Source organism: Trachurus trachurus (genome assembly GCF_905171665.1).
Source record: "Trachurus trachurus genome assembly, chromosome: 13".
In the NCBI taxonomy this organism is placed as follows: domain Eukaryota; kingdom Metazoa; phylum Chordata; class Actinopteri; order Carangiformes; family Carangidae; genus Trachurus; species Trachurus trachurus.
Genome location: NC_139892.1, coordinates 17,696,178 through 17,721,013, shown reverse-complemented (window position 1 = coordinate 17,721,013; position 24,836 = coordinate 17,696,178). Strand labels below are relative to the sequence as shown.

Below are 24,836 nucleotides of genomic sequence, written 5' to 3'. Positions count from 1 at the left end.
ACGGCTCACCTGTAAACCCGACCTGTTATACATGATGTAGCTAAGCAAAGTGAGTGTTCATAAACTCAGTTGCAAATGGCTGTATTGTAAAAAAAAAAAAAAAAAAAAAAAAAAGGTTTCTAGATGCAGTCAGAGGACACGCATGGTTACATTTTGCACTTTTGTATGGCAGAGTAGAACAGGTAAATTAGCCATAGCTACTGGGTGGCGGCAGCCAGTTCCTGTAGTGTACCTAGTGGTTATCGCGTTCGGCCAACACGCGAAAGGTCCTCGGTTCGAAACCGGGCAGGAACAACAGTTTTTTTTTGTTGGACGGTATGTGAACAAATAACAGTATAATTATGTTAGAACAAATAATTTTGATCACATATCGTCCACTGAAACTTCGCTGTTGTCTCGTTTGCCACCTTTGTAAAAGCATGAACATTTCTTCCTACGTAGGCTAATGGCTTCTATCTGTTTGTGGTAATATCAAACAATTATGTTAAAATAAGATTAAAGGGAATATCCAAATTCTGATAATCATAAACACAAAGATATCTAGTGAATTATAGTGTCGACCGAAATGGTGTTGTCATGGTCACTCTGAATTGCTGCTGACTGCGGACTGAGACCAACAAGGCGCACTTCTACGAAACCTCCACAAGGTGGCTGTATCGAGCAAGCAAATTATCACAGTCATCAATATACCCCTCTCCCTCCCCCGTGACATGCTTATTGTGTCTTGAATACACCTTATTCTGTATAGCCAAAAGTTAGTCGAGCATTCACTCTGAAGACCTTTGTTTATGGTAAATGATGTTTTGACCTGTCATTAAGTTCCAGAGGCATTAGTGACAGTGAAAAGACAAAAGTAATTCATTTTTTTGTGTTATGAGTGTAGGCTATACCATTCATACAAAGTCAGTATATCTAATATTCTAGCTGATTCTACACATGTGCCATCTGTCATGCATGACATAGTGACATGATATAACAGATGGGGATATGACAAGTTAAGAGGATAAAATTTAATAAGCAGGTTTTGGCTTCATTTTTAAATGAGTTAATCAGAAAAGAGACACAAATTAGCTATTTCCAAAGCATCTGGGAATTAGTTTTTTTTTTTTTTGCCACCTCACATTGGGGCATTGTATGTGACCATAGGGGCACAAAATTAGTCATTTTGGAAGTTTGGCCACTCGTTTCTTACATATGACGAGGCTATCAGGGCAGAGGCCTTTTCTCCAAGAAAAACTGTTTTCATTGTGTGCAGCTGTCATTTCTTCTCTGGCATTAAAAGGAGATATTTAGAGTTAATTGAGGAGGGCTGTTTTCCATGTGTGCTTCCTTAAAGGAAGAGATAAGGGAAACAATTACAAGCGCAGAGATTCTTGGCTTGATGTGTGATGAGCGAGTAGGATGTTTGAACTGGGTTGGCGACTTCCAACCACCTAGTTTTTAGTGATTTCTTTTCAGGAAGGAACACTGTATTCACGTTAATCATTATCACCTTTTGGAATGGATGGGTGAAGATTGGAAAGAGACACAATAAGACTCAGCAGCATTCTGGGAATTTCAATCAACATTTTATTTTTAGTATGTATTTTTTTAACAAGTCAAAAGTTTGAGGTGCATAGTCATGAAGGGAGCATGAGCAACATGGTCACAAACACAGACAAACAGCTGAACATTCAGAGAAAAGTTGATCCAGGAAACCTGGGGTTGCAGATTTGTTTTGTATGTGAGTGTGTTGAATGATCTGTGATGATGAAAGCAAAATATAGGAACTTACTGCAAGATTTCAAACTACGATGAAGTACTATCATTTGTGTACCATCAGTGGAGTTACATAGCTTAAGATATAATGTGTATATTGTTTGGATTAAGGTATAATTACAATTTCAGGTGCTGGATGTGTAAAAAATATTGTTGAAACTGTTCAAAATGCAGGACTGCAGTGAGAAAATGTGGAGAGGTCAGTGCCTGTGCTTATAAGTCAAATTTATAGCTAGCTAGCCTTGGTCTGTAAGATAATCTCTTTTAAGAGTTAAAGGAGGCAGTTTGCTAGGCTCGTGGTGTAATATTGACACACAATGTTACCATATGCTTCTAGTTTGGCATTGCTAACAGTCATTTGTTTTCACACAGCCCAAAATCCTCACAATGGAAACAGTTGTGTCAAAATAAGAACATATTGCTCCTATTAAATCTAGTATCATCCTCCTGCATCAGACTTGTGTGAAAATAAAGCTGTTTGCTGAACCAAACCAACAATAGATCAGTGGTTTGATCTTTTTTGATCTGTGTGGAATGTGGGAAGCAGAGAGCAGACGTCCGACTCTTGGCTTGGCAGTGTGAGTTTCAGCTGCTAGAAAGTAAACAGCAATATCATATACAATTGAGTAATGAAATGCCATTAATACAGCTGAAGACTGTAATACAATATGTTTTAATAGTCTAAGTGTACAAAGTGAGTTGTGTGTCATTGTAATAGTGTCATAACAGCAGACATGAGACTCTTGGACTGGCAGTATGAGTTTCAGCCGCTCTGGCAGTAAGAGCAATACTAACTCTAAGGAATCATAGTGGTCAGTCAGAACTCTCAACACTTTGTTATTTCAGTGTAAAATGTGACTAACTCTGAGACTCTGTAACTCACTATAGTAGCTGTCAACTGGGAGCCATTTGTTAAAGAATCCATGTTTGTACAAATTGTTTCATGTATCCATTTCCTAATAGAGTCTGTGTAAACGTATGCATTGTATTAAATGTAGATAAAATGCCAAATGGGCATAAAGATTAAATTATGTATATTTATAAACTAGTGGTTGTAGGTAAAGCGATCAGCATTAGTTTCAGTACTATTTATAGTCATACATTGATGAAACTGTGAAAACTGTTGCAATGAATTTTACACTCAGTTAATGAGTTACATGACAGTTTTAGCTTTAGTAATAACAGTAGTAGAATTAGTAGTAACTGACTGTGTTTCTTTTCATTATACAACCCTTAAAAGCTGAATCAGACTGCAATAAGCATGTTGCTATGTCTCATCAGCTTCTGCTAGATGGAAGATTATTTGTGTTGTCTTATGTGTTAGTCATTCACCACTAGGTGGCAGTCCTTCTGTTTTGCTGTGCTGTATTGCACCACTGCAGAGGAGCATTCAACGCTGTTCAGGACAGACTCAGTACTGCAACAATCACTGCAAGCAGCTGGCTGACAGCAAGACGCATGTGGTCCAGGTTATTGATTTCATGGGGAAGGACATGCAGGTCAGAATACACCGAGAGGAAAACAAAAATCATAGAAGTTAAAACGGCCATTGCTTCTGGTGGTTTCATAACACAGTATGGTTTGAAAAAGGGTTATGAAGGGAGCTTTTCTACATCTAGAGCTTGATTGCAAACATCCATGAATTCAGGTAACATAATCTCATTTGTCACATACATACTGTACCTGGCCTTCATTAAAACAGAACATCACTCTTATGCCCTCCTCACATGCCTTTTGATATGGACATGTTTCACTTTGTCAAGGAAATAAATCCATACTGGCAGAACAAGTCAGAGGTGAGACAGAATCTCCTTAATTTGTAAGGCAGGCTTACCGGTAATGGGTTTCTCTCCAGAAAACATACAGTTCAGGGCAGTGATCACAGGAAAAAAAAGGGGGACCAATCAATGGGAACAAATATACATGATATGCATCACAATCCCTACATGAAACCACTTATTTGCTATGCTATGTCAGGGTTTAAGGTATGGAGGAAGAAACATACAGTAACAGACTCCACAGTATTGCTTTTCCCTACAGGAAGACTTTGGGATGTACATACATACCCTCTCTCCAGAGGGATTTGCATGTGACTGGTTAGACGAGGAAGCAAGTATATGTGTGCGTTTGTGTTTGTGTTTGTGTGTGTGTGTGTGTGTGTGTGTGTGTGTGTGTGTGTGTGTGTGTGTGTGTGTGTGTGTGTGTGTGTGGTGCTTCCTTCCATATCCATAAACATTCACAGTTTTACAACACAACAAGGATACTGCATCACTTCTAACATTGCACAGTTACTGTTACAATGTTATTAGCTATTACATGTTTCACTCACAGTTGTACATCACATACCAGTCACTACCTCAGTTCTATGAACCTAGATCAACCTCAGATCCCATTTAGGCTCAGCAATAAAATTCCCATTCAAGTAAATTGAGTCACATTTCAAACCAATGTATGGTCCACTTTAAAATATGTTGTTTCATGCTTCTTAAGCATCTTATTTTATCTGTATAATAGGAACAATCTTAGTACTCAAACCAATTCAGGACATTGTTTGACATGCATTCAATTCAGTACTCTTTACATTTTTATATCCCAAACTATTAATGGCAACCAAAAGTCATCTCAGTCCTTTACAGGAATGCCACCCATAATTCAGTCCAAAGCTTAAATGGCAAATGTCAAGAAGGACCCAGGACATTGGTTGTCTTGAATGGCATTGTGTAGGTTTCAAACAAAAGTAAAGATTGCAGTTCATGTCAGATTTCATGTCAGTTCTGTTATGAAACCCTTTATAGCCTTTATCAACACTAACGTTGCACAAGGAATATCTCTCATCGGTTTTTGCTTGAGATTATCATTTCTCATGTTATGTATTTACCACTAGGTGGCAGGCATACTGCATTTACTGTGCTGTGATGTAGTATGGTTACATACTAAATCAGAATGCACTCTGATCTAAGTTTCATGGAACTACTAGGCTATGTGCACATGGGCCAGTATAGATACATCTACATTGAGACCAATTTTCATGGACAGCCATTTTGTGTTTTTTGATTTTGTTAATAGTCTTAAGCCTTGTAGTTTTTGTATCACACTCTTTTTTTCCACACAAGGATGTATATACAGTATGTGTGTTATCAGAAATTGACTATAGAGTGAGAGTCCACATTCAATGCAAGGGAATCAGAGGTGTCTTATAATGTAGTGTGAAGCTCTCCTCTTGATGTATCGTCCATCTGCTAAGGGAATTTTATGCCAAGTGTAAATGGGATCTAATATATATTGATCCAGTGCTGTTAAATCTGTCTAATGTAGATATATGAACCTAATGTCGATACATTAGTCCAACTGAGATACATTAGTTTTAGTACAGTGTAGATACGTACAACCGTACAAGGAACAGTGCCTTGGACAGACAGAGTTGCCATCAGCGCCAGTCCAGACACATCCAAAGTGCCTTATAACAGTTTATTGCATAATCTGATGTCTGTCATATTGCTTCCATTGAAAGCAAGAAGGGAAATGCACTCCAATATTAGAGAGCAGCAGGCTGACAGAAGTGAACATTTAAAAAAATAAGATAAAATCTTGCCATAGAGCTCTGTTCCAGTGAGACATGTAGTCAGACAATGCTAAAAACCATTTTGACACAATGCCGTTGTCAGGTGCTCAGTCGAACATGACAAACACAATGTGAAAATGTTGGTTTCTGTTTACCCTCGTAATATATTATAAAAGAACGATGACTGTGAAATCTTTCCCACCTTTTCCTGTTTTGTGCAGCCACTCTGAACAGTGGTAAAGTGCTGTATTGTTTGTCTGCAAGGCCATTGTACTACTCTATCAAAGTGGCTCTTAGTATGTGAGTTTCACGTGTAGGCGTATGTGTGTGCGTATATGTTTGTGAGTAGCTCTCAGCTGTCATAGCTATTTAAGCTATGTATACGGGTGTGGCAGGTCATGTGTGCCAACCTCAAAGAAGTGACCGCTCACACTGAGAGTCACGCAGTCTATTTCCAACGGGCGTCATAGCACTGAGTTCATCCCTGTTGACTTATCATTGCAGAGGTGACATTATAAAGATCTTGTTGTTGACTTTTTGTGTTCTTAAACATGCTTATATATGCGTACACATTTGTGTGTGTGTGTGTGTGTGTGTGTGTGTGTGTGTGTTTTTATCTACTCTTGAATGGTTCCTTTTGTAGTGCTAAGACACTGATACTATTTAGAAATTCACAACAAACATCTTATAATCTTAAACACTTTTAGATATGGTCACAGCAGGTAGTTGTTGTTAATCTGAACTCGGAACTGAGTGAAACACTGAATGTATCAGCTGGTTGTAGAGTTGTACAGACCAAGACAGTTGGCAAAAATTACCAACTGGCCTATTGGGTTATTTAGACATTCGTTTTAGAATAACATCAACACATTGGATATTATCTTTGTAATAAATCAAAATATACTTTTTGGACACTATTTAACATGTATTCCCTGACAGAGTCTTTACATTCTTTTGCAGTGGTCTGTCCCAATGATGTGCTAGTACCTGTATTACTGAGGCTGTATTAGCGAACATGTTTGTACTCTTTAACGTAATTAAAAATTGCATGTGTACTGTATTGTTTCAGTGTTTTCGGTTATTGGAGCCAGTTAGAAAGTGTGAAAATGTAAGATTGAATTGCTATCTGAAGAACTGCATACATGCGTTGCTCTCCTCACTTATACTGTAGGATGTCCTATTAATGTGCCATTGAACAAAGTATTAACTTCATAAATTTCTCTAGCAGAGTTTTTCAGTTGTATGATTCCAATTAAGGGAAACTAGAAAGTTCTTCCAGTTTAATCGGTGTAAAATGTCTTTCACTCTTCCTTTCCCTCAAACACCTGCAGGCCATTACATTTAATAGAGGAGTCACCTTTCAATCACCCTGACCTGGTTAAAGGGGTAAAAAAAAAGTTGTAGCAGTGTTGGGAGGTGCCTATTGGGCACTGACAGAGCTTTAGTCAGTTGACGTTGATGTGACGGGTTAAATGGGGCCAAACAGAGACACACATAAATGTTCCTGTACTGTGGTACTTGACAACATATACTTATATGACATTATATAAAATGCGGCACATGCTAAAAATGCATTGGTTATTAGTTAGAAGCAGCATGATTAAGTTCATTCCTTTCTAGAGGGAGCTGGGTAATATGGGGATTGTCTTTGATAAGGGTGAGGGTTGGTAGTATTTTTTTTAAATAAATTTTCTGTGTTTTTATCCTCCCACCAGCAGAGGGAGCAGAAGCAGAACAGGCACCTGTGTTTCATCTAAAGCAAAACAATAAAAACCTGTGCAGACCTGGATCCTTTCAGTCACCTAAGAAAGCAGCCCAGTTGTTAGCTCTAGCCAGTTAGTAGTTGACCAAAATCCGTTGTCATAGTTGGACTAAGCACATCCTGACAGTGTCAAACCCGGACCCAGCAGTAAACAAGATGAAGTTAAAGTTCAGGCTGGCATGCCAGGGATCAAGGTCAATGGACAACATGATCGGGAAAAAGTAGCTTGAAAGACTGCTAAAAAAAAAACAGCAGTTTTGTAAATTACTCACAAGAATAGTGAGCAAGTAGAGTATATATATATTTATAAGTCTTCATTTCTCAGTCATGTGAGGGTTAGAAAAAAAAAAGGATTGCAGCAGTTTTGTGCTGTTCACCAGTTGACACCATGGCAGTTTCTACTGTAGATTATGGCAATTCACTGTGATATCAAAGTGTGCGTGTTCTCACTGGTAGGAATTGTTTGGGTCCAAGTTTGAAGTGGAGCTTTGGATTACACCAGCCCCGTCCAGGATGTAGGCCTACCCCGCCCATGCCCAATGTCAGCTGGCTCCAGCACCCCCTGTGACCCTTTACGGCTAAGCAGTATACAAATGGATGTATGGATGGATTACACCAGCCACATACATTACAAATTAAACACACACTTCCAGAATATACTATCTATTTATACATATATGTACAGAATGTAAGTACACATACGTATAATACATGAGGCTGATCTGTAGAGTAAGTGTGGGTTTGAGTTTGATGAAAAGCAGATTTTGATAACGGAGGCTTTATACTGTAACAAATGGGTTGACATGTAAGTGAGGGAGTGATCCAGGCCTGTGCACATTTCACACTTCCCAAATCTCAAGCATGATTTAAAAGAGACATGTACATGTTGTATTAGTCAGCCACTAGTAAGATAAAACAGTCCACTGTTAACAGCATTTTCTCTGAGCGTGTACATTTGTCTAACATATATACAAACATACAGACATACTTTGCATTTCGCTCATGCCTTTGGTGTCCCTTTGTTGTCCGCTTTGGCTCCTGAAAGTCCATTTTCTGTGTTGTCATTCCCTGAGGAGCTCACCAGGCACTCTTTACTGCAGGGCACAGAGAAACCAGAGATCAAGATTGACATCTATAGCAGAAGGAACTAAAGAGTGATAAGGGTTCCGTATTAATATAGTTTATACATAGCAGCCCATCTTCAACATGGACAATTGTTTCAACACAACCCAATTAAGACACAATATTAATTTAGAAATGGCCATGAAACTGCACTCCAGACTTTTTTTTTTTTTTTTTGCATTTCAATCCAAATACAATCTTAGTGGACATTATTAAATTAATATGGTTGAATGACTCTGTTTTTAGTCACATTACACAAGATTCATTTTGCACTCCTCACTGATCTGTCTCTCATTGTGAGTTTCCACAGCTTAGCAGTCTGCTGTCTGAATTCACCTTCACTTTGCCAGAAAGTTAGAGCTCAAGGCATAAAGTTTCTGGGGGAAATACATGAATACATGAAGGGAACCGATGCTGTAACAATATGTGAAAGGTGCTATTTTAGTCATTCAGTGTAAACAGTTTTTAACATTTTTAGACACAGCCAAGGAAAATTATCACAGCATTTGAACTCAAAAAAGAGCAAATATTCCTGAGCCCGGCAGGTAGGAAGTATTGACAGGAATATATTTGGTAACAAACCTATTACTGTCCTTATGGCTATGGTCAGTAATATACTTACTTCTTCTCATTATCCTTCAGCAGGAAGTGAATGACCAAGGCCTTTACCACCATGATGAAGATAACTAAGCCAATGACTCCACCCACCACTGAGACAATGATGGTTGTCAAAGTGGTGTCAACCTCCTTCACTGAAAAGAGTAGGAGAGGGAAAGATGTTGAGGTGGACAAAGTCAGGGAGAGGGAAATGATGAAAACAATGCAGAAAAAATGGTTAACAAGTGTAAGAACAGTTAGTTTCTGTGTCGGCCCAAGATCCTACACATGAGAATTATCATTTGAAGTTGTATTTCTGTGTAGTTTAAGCAGATGCATGTGTTTATTACATACTTTGGTCCACCACTATAAGAGTGAAAATAGCACTATGGTTGCGGTTCTTCTCCTTTGGGTTCCTGGCGAAACATATGTACTCTCCTTGATCTTCAAAGGTGATGTTCCACAGCAGGATGGAGATGTTGTTGCTCTTTGAGGAGCCGACAAACTCCACACGTTCGTGGTACACAAAGACCCTGGGCTCCACACCCTCCATAGGGATCTCTGCTTCACATAACTGCACACAGTACATAGATATTCTAAAATGTATCCAAAGCAAATCTATGTTGTTTGTTACATATGTGTGTTTGTGCATTTATGGGGGTATGTGCGCGTGTGCACTGTACCTTTTGCATGGTTCCATTATCATTATAGTGCCAGTTGAAGTAGAGGTTTCTGATGCCAATACAGGAGGAATAGGTGCAGGGCAGTAGAACTGTGGAGCCATTCATTGCTTCAATCGAAGACACTTTACCCGTTGACACCTCCAGCCCACCAACACTCCACACACCTGAATCAAGGTGGAAAGTAAACAGTGAAGAACATAAATAGGGCAGCACAAAAAAAACATTATAAAGAGCAAGTATAGCACAACAAAGACCAAAAACAATAAGCTCCGCACAGAAGTTAGCAATTATAGTTCGGGCTATGCCATTTTAGGAGAAAAATGACAAAAGATAAATGTTTTTTTTTTTTTATCCTGGGACTCTGGGCTATTGTCCAGCTTGAGTTGCTGTAAAAGATGCTCATGTTATTTGAAGTGCAGCTCATGGAATGACTCTTCCCTCCACTACATTTTTGTTTTATGAGTTATGATATCGACTAAATAAGAGATGCTGTTATAAGTCTTTTCGATTTCCTCAGTGACTTTAATTTTTGAATTTGTTGAGGAAACTTAAACTCAGTGTATGACTCACTGATGATGAAGCCATCATATCCAGATTTTTGTCTGTTTAGAGACACAGAAATCTGGGTAACTTGCCATTAACTGTTTGGCGAGTTTAACAAGAGGCTTTTTGTTCCTGTCAGTGTTTTTCAGGATTTTGAAAGGAAGTCTTTGGAGACTAGAGTCTCCTCCGAAGCAAGAACAGTATGGTCCAAAACTGGAAAAGTAGCCTCAGGCTTATGGGACCTCATTGCATAATAGACAAGTAAACAAAAATGTATTTAATACCAATTTGTAATACTCTTCATAGGAGGTAAAAAAAATACAAATGCATCTGCTAATTTTGAAAACAGAAAAATTATTATGAAATATTATTATGCTGTACACATTGACCCTGTCAAAATTTTGTGGTATCTGAGCGTCTCCTATTACTAAATGGCTGCACTCAGACTCCAGACTCCCTTGGTATGTAACACAAATCTGTTTTCTTTTTTGGAGTTGCAACATCACATAGAAGCTGAACGTCATTATGGTCACAGAAACAGTGTGCATGGACTTTAATAAAATCACAAATATCTTATTAAAGTGGTATGTATATCACTTTTTCAAACTTGCTTCATAGTCGTTCTGCTGCTGCAAACTGACACTCATTAAAATCAGGAACAGGTTGTTTACCAGCTCTGACTGTCGTACATCAGAATGGCTGTTCTGTGCAAAATGACCTCATTTTAGGAAGGCTAGCCGCTCATTCAGAACCACACAGTAGTTTTATTTGAATAGTTGACCTCCCAGTACCCTGGCATGTCTTTTTTGAACAGTGCCAGAGTAATTAAACAATGCAGCGATTGAGTCAAGCTGAGGGAAAAAATGGAGAACCAGTTGCTGAGGAGACAATGTCACTGGATTTTGGGAGGGACTTTAGCCTCTAAAATATTATACGATACAAATGTGATACCAAATCCCTATAAACATTATAAGTATTTACAACATTCAATAACTCATAAGTCACCAACAAGAAATGTGAATACCACAAGAAACATGAGCACCTCCCCTCAACTGGTCTTTTGACTTGATTTCACACCCCGGTAAATTCCCATTTATATCTTATAAGTCGTTTATATCAGTGCATCAACTGCTCCTGTATGCACAACAGGCAAGAGATAACCAGACTGTGTGTAACACTTGCGTAACTGACCGACTGACCAGCTGACTGACTTGCAGTGACTGACAAGCCAGTAGTGACTGGTCTATCTTAAAGCCCAGTTACCCTTACACCGTCAAATAGAAAAACGTTCCCAATTAAAAACAATGATATATATATTTTTTATTATTATTATTATTATGAAACCTTTAACATCTACAGGAGAGAGAGCTTGTAGCTGCTGTGTTTTGGTATTTGGGTCTTGCTGGGTAGGTTATGTTGGTTTTGCAATGCCAGCTGGTGTAATTCCCAGATCGGTGTCTCTCACACACTTGGGGCCTATTTATAAATGCTCTCCTCCACACTGACCTGCTCAGGATCACATTGCACTTGGACATGGTGCAAACAGCATTAGAGGACAGGCATGCCTATGTGTTTCTAAAGGACTTAACAACGATATGAGAATTTCACACCACCTGCGTGTGAAGACAAGTGTGAGCAAAACGCTCAATCAGTGGAATCTGTCTGGTAATTTTGGGGTGAAGTCACTGTTAACTGTTGCATGCTGGGTGGGAAAAAACGCTCCAGACACGCCAATCAGGTCGGGTCACTCACTTTAAAATAGGATTAACTATCATTCTCAGCTTATTTTGTATTGTTACAATAGGCTAATTGCCAAGTGCAACTGTGGATATTAATTATTTGTATACAGTGGAGTCCCATTGAAGTGTATATACAGTACAAGTAAAACATTTTCAGTGATGGTTGTGAGATGTGAACTTAACCTAGGAACCAGTGTGTTGGAGCAAAAATTAAGCATTGATTTATAAATCACTGATAACTCAGTTAAGTATAAGAAAAACATCTGTGCATACAGCCTCAAAAATCTATTTATGGTAACCCTCATCCTCACTCATACCTTACTTGGTATTTTCTAGTAAATATGAAATTGATGTGGCATTTCAGAGATCAATCTTTGAATGCTCTATTAAAAGCACATTAAGGAGTATCAGTGTGTTTGGCTGGACTCTTTCTCCTCAATCTCAGCCTTTCCTCTTGTCTTCTAAAATCTGATATTTTTACCTCTCCTCTTGTCATCTATTTGTCTCCCCTGCTTTTAGTAGCAACTGAGGCCACTTGGGTTCTGCTTGTTCTTTTCTGTTTCTTGCTTTGCTCTCTTCTAATGGGATGTTATCCTTTTTTTTTCTTGCAGCACTGGGCACTTTTGCTCTTTCTCTCTACTTCTACTCAATCTTTCTGTCTCTCTTGCTCTCAGAACTAGTTCCCCTGGGATGCTACAATGCTAAATAAGAAGTTGGCGGATGTGAGTGTTAGGATATGTAGGCTCTCCCTCTGTTCCCCCCTCCCCTCTGTGTCTGTGTTTGTCTGTGTGGGCTTGGCATGGGTGTGTCTCCTCCAGCGACTACACCTGCACTGCATCAGGCTCATCACCCCTCCTCCCCTGTCTGCAGGATATGAGCCGGTTCCTTCATGGTGTTCCTCGCCAGTTCGTCGTTGACCGTGCATGTGTACCTGTACCTCTGCCCTGCTTCCCTGCTGCCGTGCCCAGCCCTGCCTGCCCTCGGACCACACCGCTCCAGGCCACACGGAGCCTGGCCTCCCCCACTAACCCCCCCACATTTGTGTTACTAATAAACATCCCTCGACGGGTCTGTCTAAATCACAAGTCCAACTTTCCTTTTTGGAGCGCAAGCTTAACAGTACGAACTGGCCACAATGGACTCGACAGACCCGGTTCGTCAGGCGCTGACCAACCAAGGCACTCTGATTGGGCAACATGATCAGATGCTCAGAGCCTTGTTTGAGAGCAATCAAGCCCTAACCTCCCACGTTGCAGAGATGTCTCGCCAGGTTACAGCTCTCGCCTCCTCGGTGCAAGCCTCAGTTCAGCCGCAGGCAGGAATCGGGACAGAGTCTCAGTCTACGCCACGACGGGAGTCTCACGTGAGTGATCCGGACCCTTTCTTTGGTGATCTAGACAAGTGTCGGGGTTTTTTGCTACAGTGTGGTCTAGTTTTTCAGCAGCGGCCAGTGTCTTTTTCTTTTGATGTGGCGAAGATAAATTTTTTGATTGGATTGCTGCGGGGCCGGGCTTTGGCATGGGCAGAGGCAGTGAGTGCCACGGTAGATTTTTCTGAGATGTCATTCTCTGAGTTTTCAAGACACTTCAAGAGAGTTTTTGATCATCCTAACTACAGCGGAAATGCTTCCAACAGACTGATGAACATACGGCAGGGGATTCGTTCTGTGGCAGATTACTCTGTGGATTTTTGGACTCTAGCATCGGATGCGCAATGGAATGACTCTGCTCTGAAAGCAGTGTTTCTGAAGGGTTTGAATGAACAATTAAAGGATGAGTTAGCAGCCCGGGATGTCCCGGATGATTTGCCCTCTTTTGTTTCTCTTGCCATCAAAATAGACCAACGATTGCGGGAGAGGCAGCGGGAGAGGACGCCGAGGAATCCTCGCCCCAACCTTCCCTCTCGTCCTGTTCCCCAGCAAGCCGTGAGGGTCGACACACAGATGGACCACCCGCCAGCCCGTCCTGCGGAGGACGAACCCATGCAACTCGGCCGTGCCAGGCTGAATCCAGAAGAGCGCCTCCGCAGGATGCGTGCTGGTGAGTGTCTGTACTGTGGTGGATCTGGCCATTTTGTTAGTACCTGTCCTAGCAGGCCAAAAGAGAGCGCTCGTCAGTGAAAGCGGGAGTCCTGACGAGCGCGCATGTGACTAAAACCTCCCCTCAAGTGACTCGGTTATCAGTCCCAGCTAAATTGCATGTCAGAAACACTGTGTTCCCCCTACAAGCTCTCATTGATTCAGGTGCAGAAGATAATTTCCTGGATGAGGAACTGGTGGATCAGCTGGGATGTGACAAGGAGCTGCTGGAAGGGCCTATACCAGCTCTGGCTTTAAATGGTAAAGTGTTCACCCAGATTACGCATAAGATTTCTCCCCTAACTCTCGTGTTATCTGGTAATCACTGTGAACAGATTTCATTTCATATTATCTCTTCACCTGAGAATCCCCTGGTTCTTGGTTATCCTTGGTTAAGATTACATAACCCTCATATTGACTGGTCTCTAAATAAGATACTTGGTTGGAGTGATCATTGTCTCTCAGTTTGTTTGCAGTCTGCCTTGTCTCCCCTAGTTCTCACTCCAGCCCCCCCTCCCGACCCTCCAGATTTGAGTAAGGTTCCTCTCGAGTATCGGGACCTCCGGGAAGTATTCAGCAGAAGCAAGGCCCTGTCACTACCCCCCCACCGGCCTTACGATTGCGCCATTAATTTGCTTCTTGGGGCTCCGCTTCCCTCCAGCCGTCTTTACAACCTAACCCGACCAGAGAGGGAGGCCATGGAGAGGTATATCACCGAGTCCGTAGCTGCTGGGATCATTCGGCCGTCATCATCACCATTAGGGGCTGGATTTTTCTTTGTGGGAAAAAAGGATGGGACATTGAGACCCTGTATTGATTTTCGGGGCCTAAACAACATCACGGTGAAAAACAAATATCCACTCCCTTTAATCAACTCTGCTTTTGAGCTCCTACAGGGTGCACAAATCTTCACCAAATTGGATCTCCGGAATGCGTATCACCTGGTACGGATCAGGAGCGGGGACGAGTGGAAGACGGCCTTCAATACGCCTTTGGGACACTTTGAGTATTTGGTAATGCCTTTTGGTTTGACAAATGCCCCGGCTGTTTTTCAGGCCCTGATCAATGATGTGTTGCGGGATTTTTTGAACCACTTTGTCTTTGTGTATTTGGATGATATTCTCATTTTTTCTAAGAACCCTGAGGAACACATTTCCCATGTCCGCCAGGTGCTGGTCAGACTTCTGGAGAACAAGTTATATGTGAAGGCCGAGAAATGTGAGTTTGGAGTGGAGACGGTGAACTTTCTGGGTTATGTCATTCAGCAGGGGAAAATGCAGGCAGACCCAGGGAAGATTCGCGCAGTGAAAGAGTGGCCGGTTCCAAAGTCTCGGAAGGAGCTGCAACGTTTCCTTGGATTTGCAAACTTCTACCGACGTTTCATTCGGAATTATAGTAAGGTTGCTTCACCACTCACCAAGCTCACATCCACCAAGGTGCAGTTCAGCTGGTCTGCGGAGGCAGATCAAGCTTTTAACCAGTTAAAGTTACTGTTTTCCACAGCACCTGTGTTAATTCAACCAGACACCAGTAAACAGTTTGTCCTGGAGGTAGATGCCTCGGACACGGGCGTAGGGGCAGTACTGTCTCAGCATGTTGGTCCACTTAATTGTCTGCACCCCTGTGCTTTTTTTTCCCGCCGTTTGTCACCTGCAGAGCGGAACTACGATGTGGGCGATCGAGAGCTACTGGCAGTCAAGCTAGCATTAGAAGAGTGGAGGCACTGGCTGGAGGGGACAGAGAAACCTTTTGTGGTCTGGACCGATCATAAAAACTTGGCGTACATCCAGTCTGCCAAACGTCTCAACTCCCGTCAAGCCCGGTGGGCGATGTTCTTCAGCCGCTTTAACTTCACCCTCACATACCGTCCAGGTTCACGGAACGTAAAGCCGGACGCTCTCTCGTGCCTATTTTCCCCCGTCGATGCCACTGACACCCCAGAGACTATTCTCCCTCTGGGACGGGTGATTGCTACTTTGACCTGGGGAATCGAAAAGACTGTCAAGGATGCACAGGGACGCCAACCTGACCCAGGTAATGGTCCACCTAATCGCTTATTTGTCCCTGATTCTGTCCGTTCCCAGGTCCTCCAATGGGCGCATGTCTCAAAGTTTGCATGCCATCCCGGTGCCAACCGTACCCTGTCCCTGTTGAGGAGATATTTCTGGTGGCCTACAATGGAGAAGGATACTCGGGAGTATGTAGCTGCATGCCCCACCTGCGCCCGGAGTAAAGCCTCCCACCAAGCTCCAGCCGGGCTCCTTCGTCCACTGCCAATTCCACATAGACCGTGGTCTCATATAGCACTTGACTTTGTCACCGGATTACCACCTTCCCAAGGTAACACCACCATTTTTACAGTTGTTGACCGCTTTTCAAAGGCTGCACACTTTGTTCCCCTGCCCAAACTTCCCACAGCTATGGAGACCGCCCAGTTATTACTGGACCATGTTGTTAGGATCCACGGAATTCCCCTGGACGTCGTGTCTGATCGCGGACCCCAGTTTATCTCCCAGGTATGGCGAGCCTTTTGTCGATCCTTGGGAGTTGGTGTCAGTTTGTCTTCTGGTTATCATCCACAGTCAAACGGTCAAGCTGAGAGAACTAACCAGGTGCTGGAGTCCTCCCTGCGCTGCGTCACAGAAAAGGATCCCACAACATGGTCATCACAGTTGGTATGGGTCGAATATGCCTACAACACACTCACCAGTTCGTCCACGGGCCTCTCGCCATTTGAAGCCTCCCTGGGATACCAGCCGCCTCTCCTGACCTCCCATGGATCTGATTTGACGGTACCCTCTGTCCAGGCCTTCATCACGCACTGTAGGAGGACTTGGCAGGACACCCGCCGTGCCCTAGAAAGAACCCAGGAAGCCACCCAATCATCGGCCAACAGGCATCGGAACCCAGCCCCTCCCTACCAGCCCGGACAGAAGGTCTGGCTGTCCACCAGGAACATCTCCCTACTCACCGAGTCACGTAAGCTTTCCCCTCGATACATTGGTCCCTTTGCTGTCAAAAAAGTCATTAATCCCACTGCAGTCCGACTTAAATTACCGGGAAACATGAAGATTCATCCCACGTTCCATGTTTCACAAGTTAAACCAGTTTCTTCCAGCCAGTTGTGCCCGCCTTCCGATCCCCCTCCACCCCCCCGGGTCATTGATGACCACCCGGCTTTCACTGTCCGGCGCCTGGTGGATGTGCGGCGAAGAGGACGCGGCCTGCAGTACCTTGTCGATTGGGAGGGGTATGGGCCGGAGGAACGCCTCTGGGTGCCTCGGTCTTTCATCCTGGATCCTGATATGGTGGCGGCGTACCATCGGGAGCATCCTGACAAGCCTGGAGGGTCGCCAGGAGGCTCCCGTTGAGGGGGGGGTACTGTTAGGATATGTAGGCTCTCCCTCTGTTCCCCCCTCCCCTCTGTGTCTGTGTTTGTCTGTGTGGGCTTGGCATGGGTGTGTCTCCTCCAGCGACTACACCTGCACTGCATCAGGCTCATCACCCCTCCTCCCCTGTCTGCAGGATATGAGCCGGTTCCTTCATGGTGTTCCTCGCCAGTTCGTCGTTGACCGTGCATGTGTACCTGTACCTCTGCCCTGCTTCCCTGCTGCCGTGCCCAGCCCTGCCTGCCCTCGGACCACACCGCTCCAGGCCACACGGAGCCTGGCCTCCCCCACTAACCCCCCCACATTTGTGTTACTAATAAACATCCCTCGACGGGTCTGTCTAAATCACAAGTCCAACTTTCCTTTTTGGAGCGCAAGCTTAACAGTGAGGAGCCACTGTGCATGTTTGTGTGTATGTATTTATTTATTTATTTTAAGTTTAGGGGACAGTGTTTGATTCAGTGTCGGCTCAGATGGTGGAGATGTTTCCTGTAGCTGGCTGCTCTCTGGAATCCCTAAGCACCTTTTAAACTCTGAGCAAAGTGCAGTAATGAATCGTTTGCCCTCTGTCAATCCTAGTGAAAAAGGTTACCAACCAAGTGCATGATGATCTTTTACATATCTGAGACCCCCCCGCACACACACACACACACACACACACACACACACCCATGTCTAGAAATAGATGTCACACCTCCCTCGTTACACACCTCTTCTCTCTACTATCCCTCTTCCTCTTCTCCACTGTCTTCTTTCCCTACAGTTTGTCCTGACAAAACCCACAGATTCACGTCCTCCAGTTACGTGTTAATGCTAGTAATGTATGCAACTATGCACGGATGTCTTTAAATGTGTGCGTGTGTGTATGTTTGTGTGTCCAACATGAGGGATAGGCTGGAATGTTTGATATTTTTAGCTCCACTATCAAATTTATCTTTGTCCCATTTGGGAAACATCAATATCTGAATCACTGATGGGAGGAAAGGCAACTGACTCTCTCTCTGTGTGTGTGTGTGTGTGTGTGTGTGTGTGTGTGTGTGTGTGTGTGTGTGTGTGTGTGTGTGTGTGTGTGTGTGTGTGTGTGTGTGTCCTTGGCTGACTGTCAAGGTGAGGTGTTTCTTTTTTTTCTTTAAGTAGGCCAGAGATTGAAGGGTTAATGTATTTCTGAGTTGAACCCATAGAGAACTGACGAGGACACTATTACCTCTATGAGAGAAGAAAGGGAGAGAGAGAGAGAGAGAGAGGTGATGGGAAAGGTGGAGGGGAGAAGGGAGGAGGAGAATTGAAGAGAGATGAATGGGGGAGCAGGTGTTATAGAGTGTGTAGGAAATGAGGGGGGGGGAGTCACTAGGGAAGAACAGAGGGATAGATTGGGAGAGGTGGTGAGATGTCCTTTCCAAGGTGAATGAGTGACAGCAGGGCAAAGAATTATAACGGCGGCCAAGTAACTCAATCAACAGAGCCGTGGGTGTTGGCGGAGAGGGTGGGGTCGCGTTTACGTCACCGCGCATACACATGCGGGCACCCACTTACATAATGTGATCGCCACACAAACAAGTAACAACATACTGTATTATGATGACCACATCTACATGCCAGCTACTGACCAAGTGTTACTGCTATCTGTTGAGTTATAACCTGAACCTGCTCTGCATCTGTTTGCCTCATAGACTACATTCACACAGTGGACATTTTCCTCCTCCTCCCCATCACTGTGAGGGTGGGCAGCCTCCTCAAACCATCTTAATGTCTTTGATTGAGAAATCTAACTTATTTACCACTTTCATTTGACCACATTGATAAAATGGGCAGATTGAATGCAATTGAATCTTTCAGCCACATTGTTAAAGATGAGTGCAGCCCTCAGTGGAATCACTGTAAAGTAATATTATACCCGCAAATGTAAAGTTCGCAATTAACATAAATGTCAGTATTACTCAAGTTGTCAGATGACAAATAAGGTTCAGGTTGCGAGATAATATCGAATGACAGTCGGCCAGTGATGTAGCCTATTACTGACAGTTTGGTTTTGATCCCAGGCAAAGCTGAGGACAGCAGTACTACTACTGTCAGACCAAAAGCATAGCAGAAAAATGAGCCATCATACAGGGTATCCATTGTCTTTTCAGTTGCTGATTGATTGGGGAGTGCTGAAATGACAACGATCTGTGAGATTCCAGATGTTTGTATGAGACACAACCTGGTACACAGCTGTACGAAACATTGTCCCTTAAGTGACAGAATTTGAGCCTCCCACCCTGAGACTGATATCAGAGGGATATGGCTGCTGTGCAAATATGGTCTATTGCTTGTTGTACCACAGCTCCTACGCAATCGGCTGTTTGTTGTTTATTCTCTGCTGCATAATCTATTATACTAACATATGATACCATATAGAGACCAGTAAAAGAGGAAAAGATTATAATAGTTGTACGTCAGCGTTAAAATGACAGTTCTGTTTGCATATCTCAGATCTTTTGGGATTTTTATATCTTTGTTTTCTGAGGAGGATATGCTATAATGAGGGTTTGTAACATCAGTGGCATTACTACATAAACAAATAGGGAGTGATACTTTTGAGGGTGAATAATGTAGTTCCAAGGTCATTATCATGGTCTTTGTATGAGGCATGTTACTGTCATGTTTCACGTACATATTTGAGTCAGCTGTAGATGACTGAAATTATTATTTTTTTTGTCAAGTACTTTAAAAGGCAGAACTTTCAGTATGAATATTCTCAGATTTCCTGTTTGTTTCCCTTTCATTTCATGTCTATCTTCAAATGGGCCTTTGTTTCACACATGTTTTCCCTGGCTTCATTTCTGTTGCCAAACAGTCTGTTGAGAGAGATTGTTGCAGTGTTTCTGGCAAAGATTATACAAGTCTAAGAAAATAAGTCAAGAAGAGACACAGTCGTGCATTTCCATGCAGGCATGAAATGTCAACAGATGTGTAATGTGCAGATTCAAATAAATAACCGTATGCTGTCCAAAATAGAATATAGGACATTGCAGAATAGGATATGAAGAATAGAGAATGATGTTATGCACTGTATTACTGGAGAGGGCCACAGCAGGGATAAACTAGAGGTCTTGAATGGCAACAGAAATTCCTCATCACAGCAAGACATAGTAAACATGTTAGTAAACTAACAAACCACATAACTACAAATATAGAATGGTTATTTTATCGACTTACTTTGCTATTGAAAAATAAATAACAGTATAAAATGATCAGAAAATAACAGTAACAATAATGAACACAAATAATAATCATATAATTATTGTAAAAAGAAATAGTAACAACAAAACCCAACCTTCTAATTTCAACTATCCCAGAAACTAGAAGTAGGAAACAACACAGGTAAAAAGACAGATGACAACTGTACTATCACCAAAACCAAATAATAATAATGAAAACACAAAAATTTTATGGATAAATCCTTTTAAAATCTGTAACATGGACCAATGTAGAGACTGACCTGCTCCAGATAACTACCATCATAAAACTGACCCTTTGTATGGGTTACATTGTATCATCTAAGTGGGCCTGCTGTGGATCAGTAATTGGGATTTATCAATATTTTATTAAGTATGACATTTGGCTAAATGGTATGGTGCCTAATTCAAGTGAGGAATTGTAGTAAGAAGCTTTGGTAAGAGTTCGAGTTGTGTTTTACATTAGGATATGATGCACTTCAGTAGTCTAGTCTCTAATAGTTTTCTTTCATAGACCTCCTCCTACTGCTTGTAATCTGAGGTCAGTGTAGTCTAAAATCACACTCTGCAGCCAATCTAAGAGCACAATCAATTGAAAAGCTTCTTGTCTCATAGTTTTAAAATGATGCCTCATGCGTTTGGCATTTCATTAACTGACATTTCAAGATAAGTGCTACTGACATTTAAGCCCAGTGGTTTTACCAATCCTTAAGGAATCATTATGTCAACATATTACCAGTGAAATGGCACAGACAATGACATGATGGTGTTGGATTTTGCACTTTAATTTGTGTATGGCCTGATACCTACATTCTGTGTGTTTTTCCACCCTCGCTGAATAAATATTTTATTGTAAACATTTGTCTTATTTAATGTGCTCATCATTAATGTTAAATCCTTAAAAAGCAAGCAGATTTTTCTTCATATGACAGTTGTACAAGCATTTAGTGTGGGATAAGCTGCATCCAGACTGGTCTTACCAGAGGCCATTGTGACAAATGCTGCTTACTCCTGAAAAGGCTCAGAGAACTGTTATTTAGACTTCCCCTTGACTGAAGTGCTATACTAATGACTTTTAACCAACTAAATTCATTTGCTCTGATGTGGAGCATAACTTGTTTAGTAATGTCATGACTGGACTGCACAAGCAATGCATTTTACTGGTAACTGTTATAAATGTGCCAGTGAACAATTTAAAAAGCTGAATTCAGTAAAAAAAAATAAACAGATACCATCTCTGAAATATCATTATTGATGTAGTTCACCTACAGTAAGCACTGAATTGTGGTTCTTAACATATTCCTGTTGATCTTGTTTTTGTGCCATAAAGCTCTACTGTGAACTGTGCAGAGATTTGACACAACTGGGCTCAAGGAGGCAATGTTGTGATGTGGGGGCACTATTGGGCACTACAAAAAAAAGAAATAAAAGAAAATCAGGGAGTGTATGAGCAAAAGCACAGATCACCACTGCACCACTACGTCACATAGTACCACCACACAGTACGCACACACACACTTGAACAGAATGTAGCTATAACAAATGTGTTTTTATCTGCTATAGAAAAAAAAGTTTTTCTGCATTTTATTCTCCCTCCTTTTATTCATCATCTTCCCTTTGAAAGTGGCACCAGGTCTATGAAAAGAAATCCAGCACCAGTAAACAGCAACCACATCTAATATGTCCAAGTTCAGATCAGCCATGGCTTGGATGTTTTTGACCTTGATGCCCTCAGTACAGCAACAAGTAAACATCAGCTGTGACATCACCACACATTTTAGCCTCCAGGTGTGGAAAGCCAATGATGAGACAGGAGAGCTGAAGCAGAGAACAGCAGATGTTTGTATGGAGCAATAATAAAAATAAAAATAAATAAATAAAGGAATGGATTTACTATGACAGCAATGAGCCACCCACCTAAATGGACATTTAAAAAACATTGAAATTAAAGGATCAAAAAAGGAAGGTGAAACTAGTTTAAATGCAACGACAATTAGAGGGATTCACCCAACCACAAGCTGGCATTTAAACATTTAACAGAGGCATAGAAGTGCAACGCTCTGGTGTAATGTGGACATATACTATAGTGGAAGAATGAGGAATGACAGGGCAGCTAAAGGTATAGAGAGAAGTATAACTCACCGAGCAGCAGTGTAACTGCCAGACCAGCATGTAGTAGATCCCCTGATCTCAGCCGTCCAGAGACACTCGAACCGGCGCTGTCCACTGACGCCATGACACCCCCTGTCTGTCTGTCTGTCTGTCTGTCTCTCTGTATTTATATAATGTGTGTCTTTGTCAGTCTGTCTGCTAGTCTGGTCTGGTCAGCTTGAGCTTGTGTCTTGTCTATGTGAATATGCCTGTGTCTCTGTGTGGTTGTCTCATGTGTCTCTGGAGCAAGGTGGGACACTGAGCCGTGCAGATGAAGGCAGGAGTCTGAAGTCCCGCTCCCAGTCCCTCCCTCTTCTCTTCTGCACTCTGTCCCAGGAATGAACAGAGGGAGGAAGTGCAAAGAGAGGATAGATTCCTTCAGGGAGCCCTCTCCTGTTCAGTTGTTCCCCGCACTGCACTCTGACAGCCCAGAAAACCGGAGAAAAGGACAGACAGAAGACAGAAGAATGCAGCAGCTGAATGAAGAGCGCGGGCTCTCTGTCTTTCTGCCTCCCTCCCTTCCTGTCCTCTGTCGCTGCCTTTGGTGATTATCCAGCAAAGCAGAGTGTGAGGCGAAAGGCAGACGGGAGAAGCGAGGCAGAGCAGTAGCGGCGTAGCGGCGTAGTGTCAGACAGCTCCACTGCTCCAGCAGCAGCAGCAGCAGCCGCAGCAGCAACAGCCAGAGAAGCAGGCTGGCCAGCAAACCCCTCAGGGGGAGACATAGGCTGGAAGGGTGGGGGGGGGGGGAGGAGAGCACACGAGAGGCACACGGGGGATGCTGGAGCACGGCCAGCAGCCACACAGAAAAGCAGAAAGCGCGTGTCTCCCCAGCTGGCAAAGGAAGGAATGAGCGAGAGAGGTACTGCAGAGAGGTGAGGAGAGTGAGAGAGAGAGGAGGAGATAGAGTGGAATGGAGATGGAGGGGAGGGGAGGAGAGGGGGGGGTTGATAACTGCTGCCACATGCACGCACAAACACATATGCACCCAGCATAGTAAAGCTGAGTCAGCCTTCCTCAAGAGGGTCTCAGAGTCGGACACAGGCTGCTTCATCCATACCACAATCCCCTGTCTTTACTGGATCCTTTAGTCGTGTCTCCACTCTCTTGCTTCTGTCATTTTATGCTTTTACTAAAGCCTCCGTGGTTGTAGGCTAATGCATTGGCAGGATCGGATCTTTATCAAATGACTCATGTTTTAACTCTCTCCATCCCTTTTCCCTCCTCAGTTAGTCAGGGTTTATGTGTTTGGAAGCCCAGGGATGTACTATTGAGTTTGGCAGAGAAAATACTACCGGTACATTAATACTAATTCTTGTGTGATCGCTAAACATAGTGTTTTGTACTTGCATTTGATTTCATTAGTATGTGCTTTTGAAAACTGCCCAGAATACACATGGATGGCATTTTTGTACACTGTATTTTGCATAGAACAGTTGGAGCAGTGTAAAATGCTTCGTACAATTGATTGAAACCCAATAACCATTACAGATCCTGTGCTCAAGACCCATGATGCTGACCTTTGACTTTGTTTCTGGCCGTCACAGTCCCCTTAAGAAACTGCAGCTAGTTTAAATGCCTTACAAAGTGCCTGCAAGGCACATAGGGGCAGTTATGTGTCCTTCACACCATCAGGACATTACACAATTCTAGCATAGCTCTCATCAATCTCAGCTCAGCCTTCAACACAGACCTGTGGCAGTGAGATATTGCCAAAGTCCACAACCTGAATGTGCAGCTTGACCTCATTCACAGGATTCATGACTCCCTCACCAATTGACCGACACATCAGCAGTGTCATCACCAGCATCAGAGCCACACAGAATAACATCTGGCTGACACCCATTTCTGTGTGCTCAACACAACTTCCCATTTCACTCAGTGGTGCAAGGAAAGGTAAAACATTGAAATGGAGGGAATTTGTGTCCACTGCATTTCAAGGTCTAAAAGCCTTTAGGTCTGCTTCCCCTGCTGACTTAGAGTGAGGTTGCTGCTAAATAGATGGCAGACATCAGACATCGTGTTGGGCATTGGTGTATGCACAGTATGATGTAGACTTGCGCCGGCTTGCCAAATGGGACTCTTCATCATCTCTAAACCACGAACACACTGAGTGCAGTAGAATATAACTGAACCCAACCTCTTGTCCCGTCCACATCTCACAGAAATTTATTCATGTATCAGAGGAGTCATACACAAAGTCACCACACTTCAGACTCAGCCCACCCACCACACTGC

The 24,836-nt window shown here is 42.7% G+C and overlaps 1 protein-coding gene across 1 annotated transcript; it reads right to left on the bottom strand.

Moving 5' to 3' along the window:
- Nucleotides 1-1,555: 1,555 nt before the first annotated feature.
- LOC310996012 (sodium channel regulatory subunit beta-4-like) lies at nucleotides 1,556-23,273 on the bottom strand. The gene is made up of 5 exons (XM_083985261.1): nucleotides 22,593-23,273; nucleotides 9,485-9,648; nucleotides 9,156-9,375; nucleotides 8,827-8,956; nucleotides 1,556-8,176 (listed from the first exon to the last, which is right to left on the bottom strand). Exons 1-5 carry the CDS (start codon nucleotides 22,684-22,686, stop codon nucleotides 8,083-8,085), a joined length of 702 nt encoding a protein of 233 aa, XP_083841387.1. The 5' UTR covers nucleotides 22,687-23,273; the 3' UTR covers nucleotides 1,556-8,082.
- Between the last annotated feature and the right edge of the window lie 1,563 nt (nucleotides 23,274-24,836).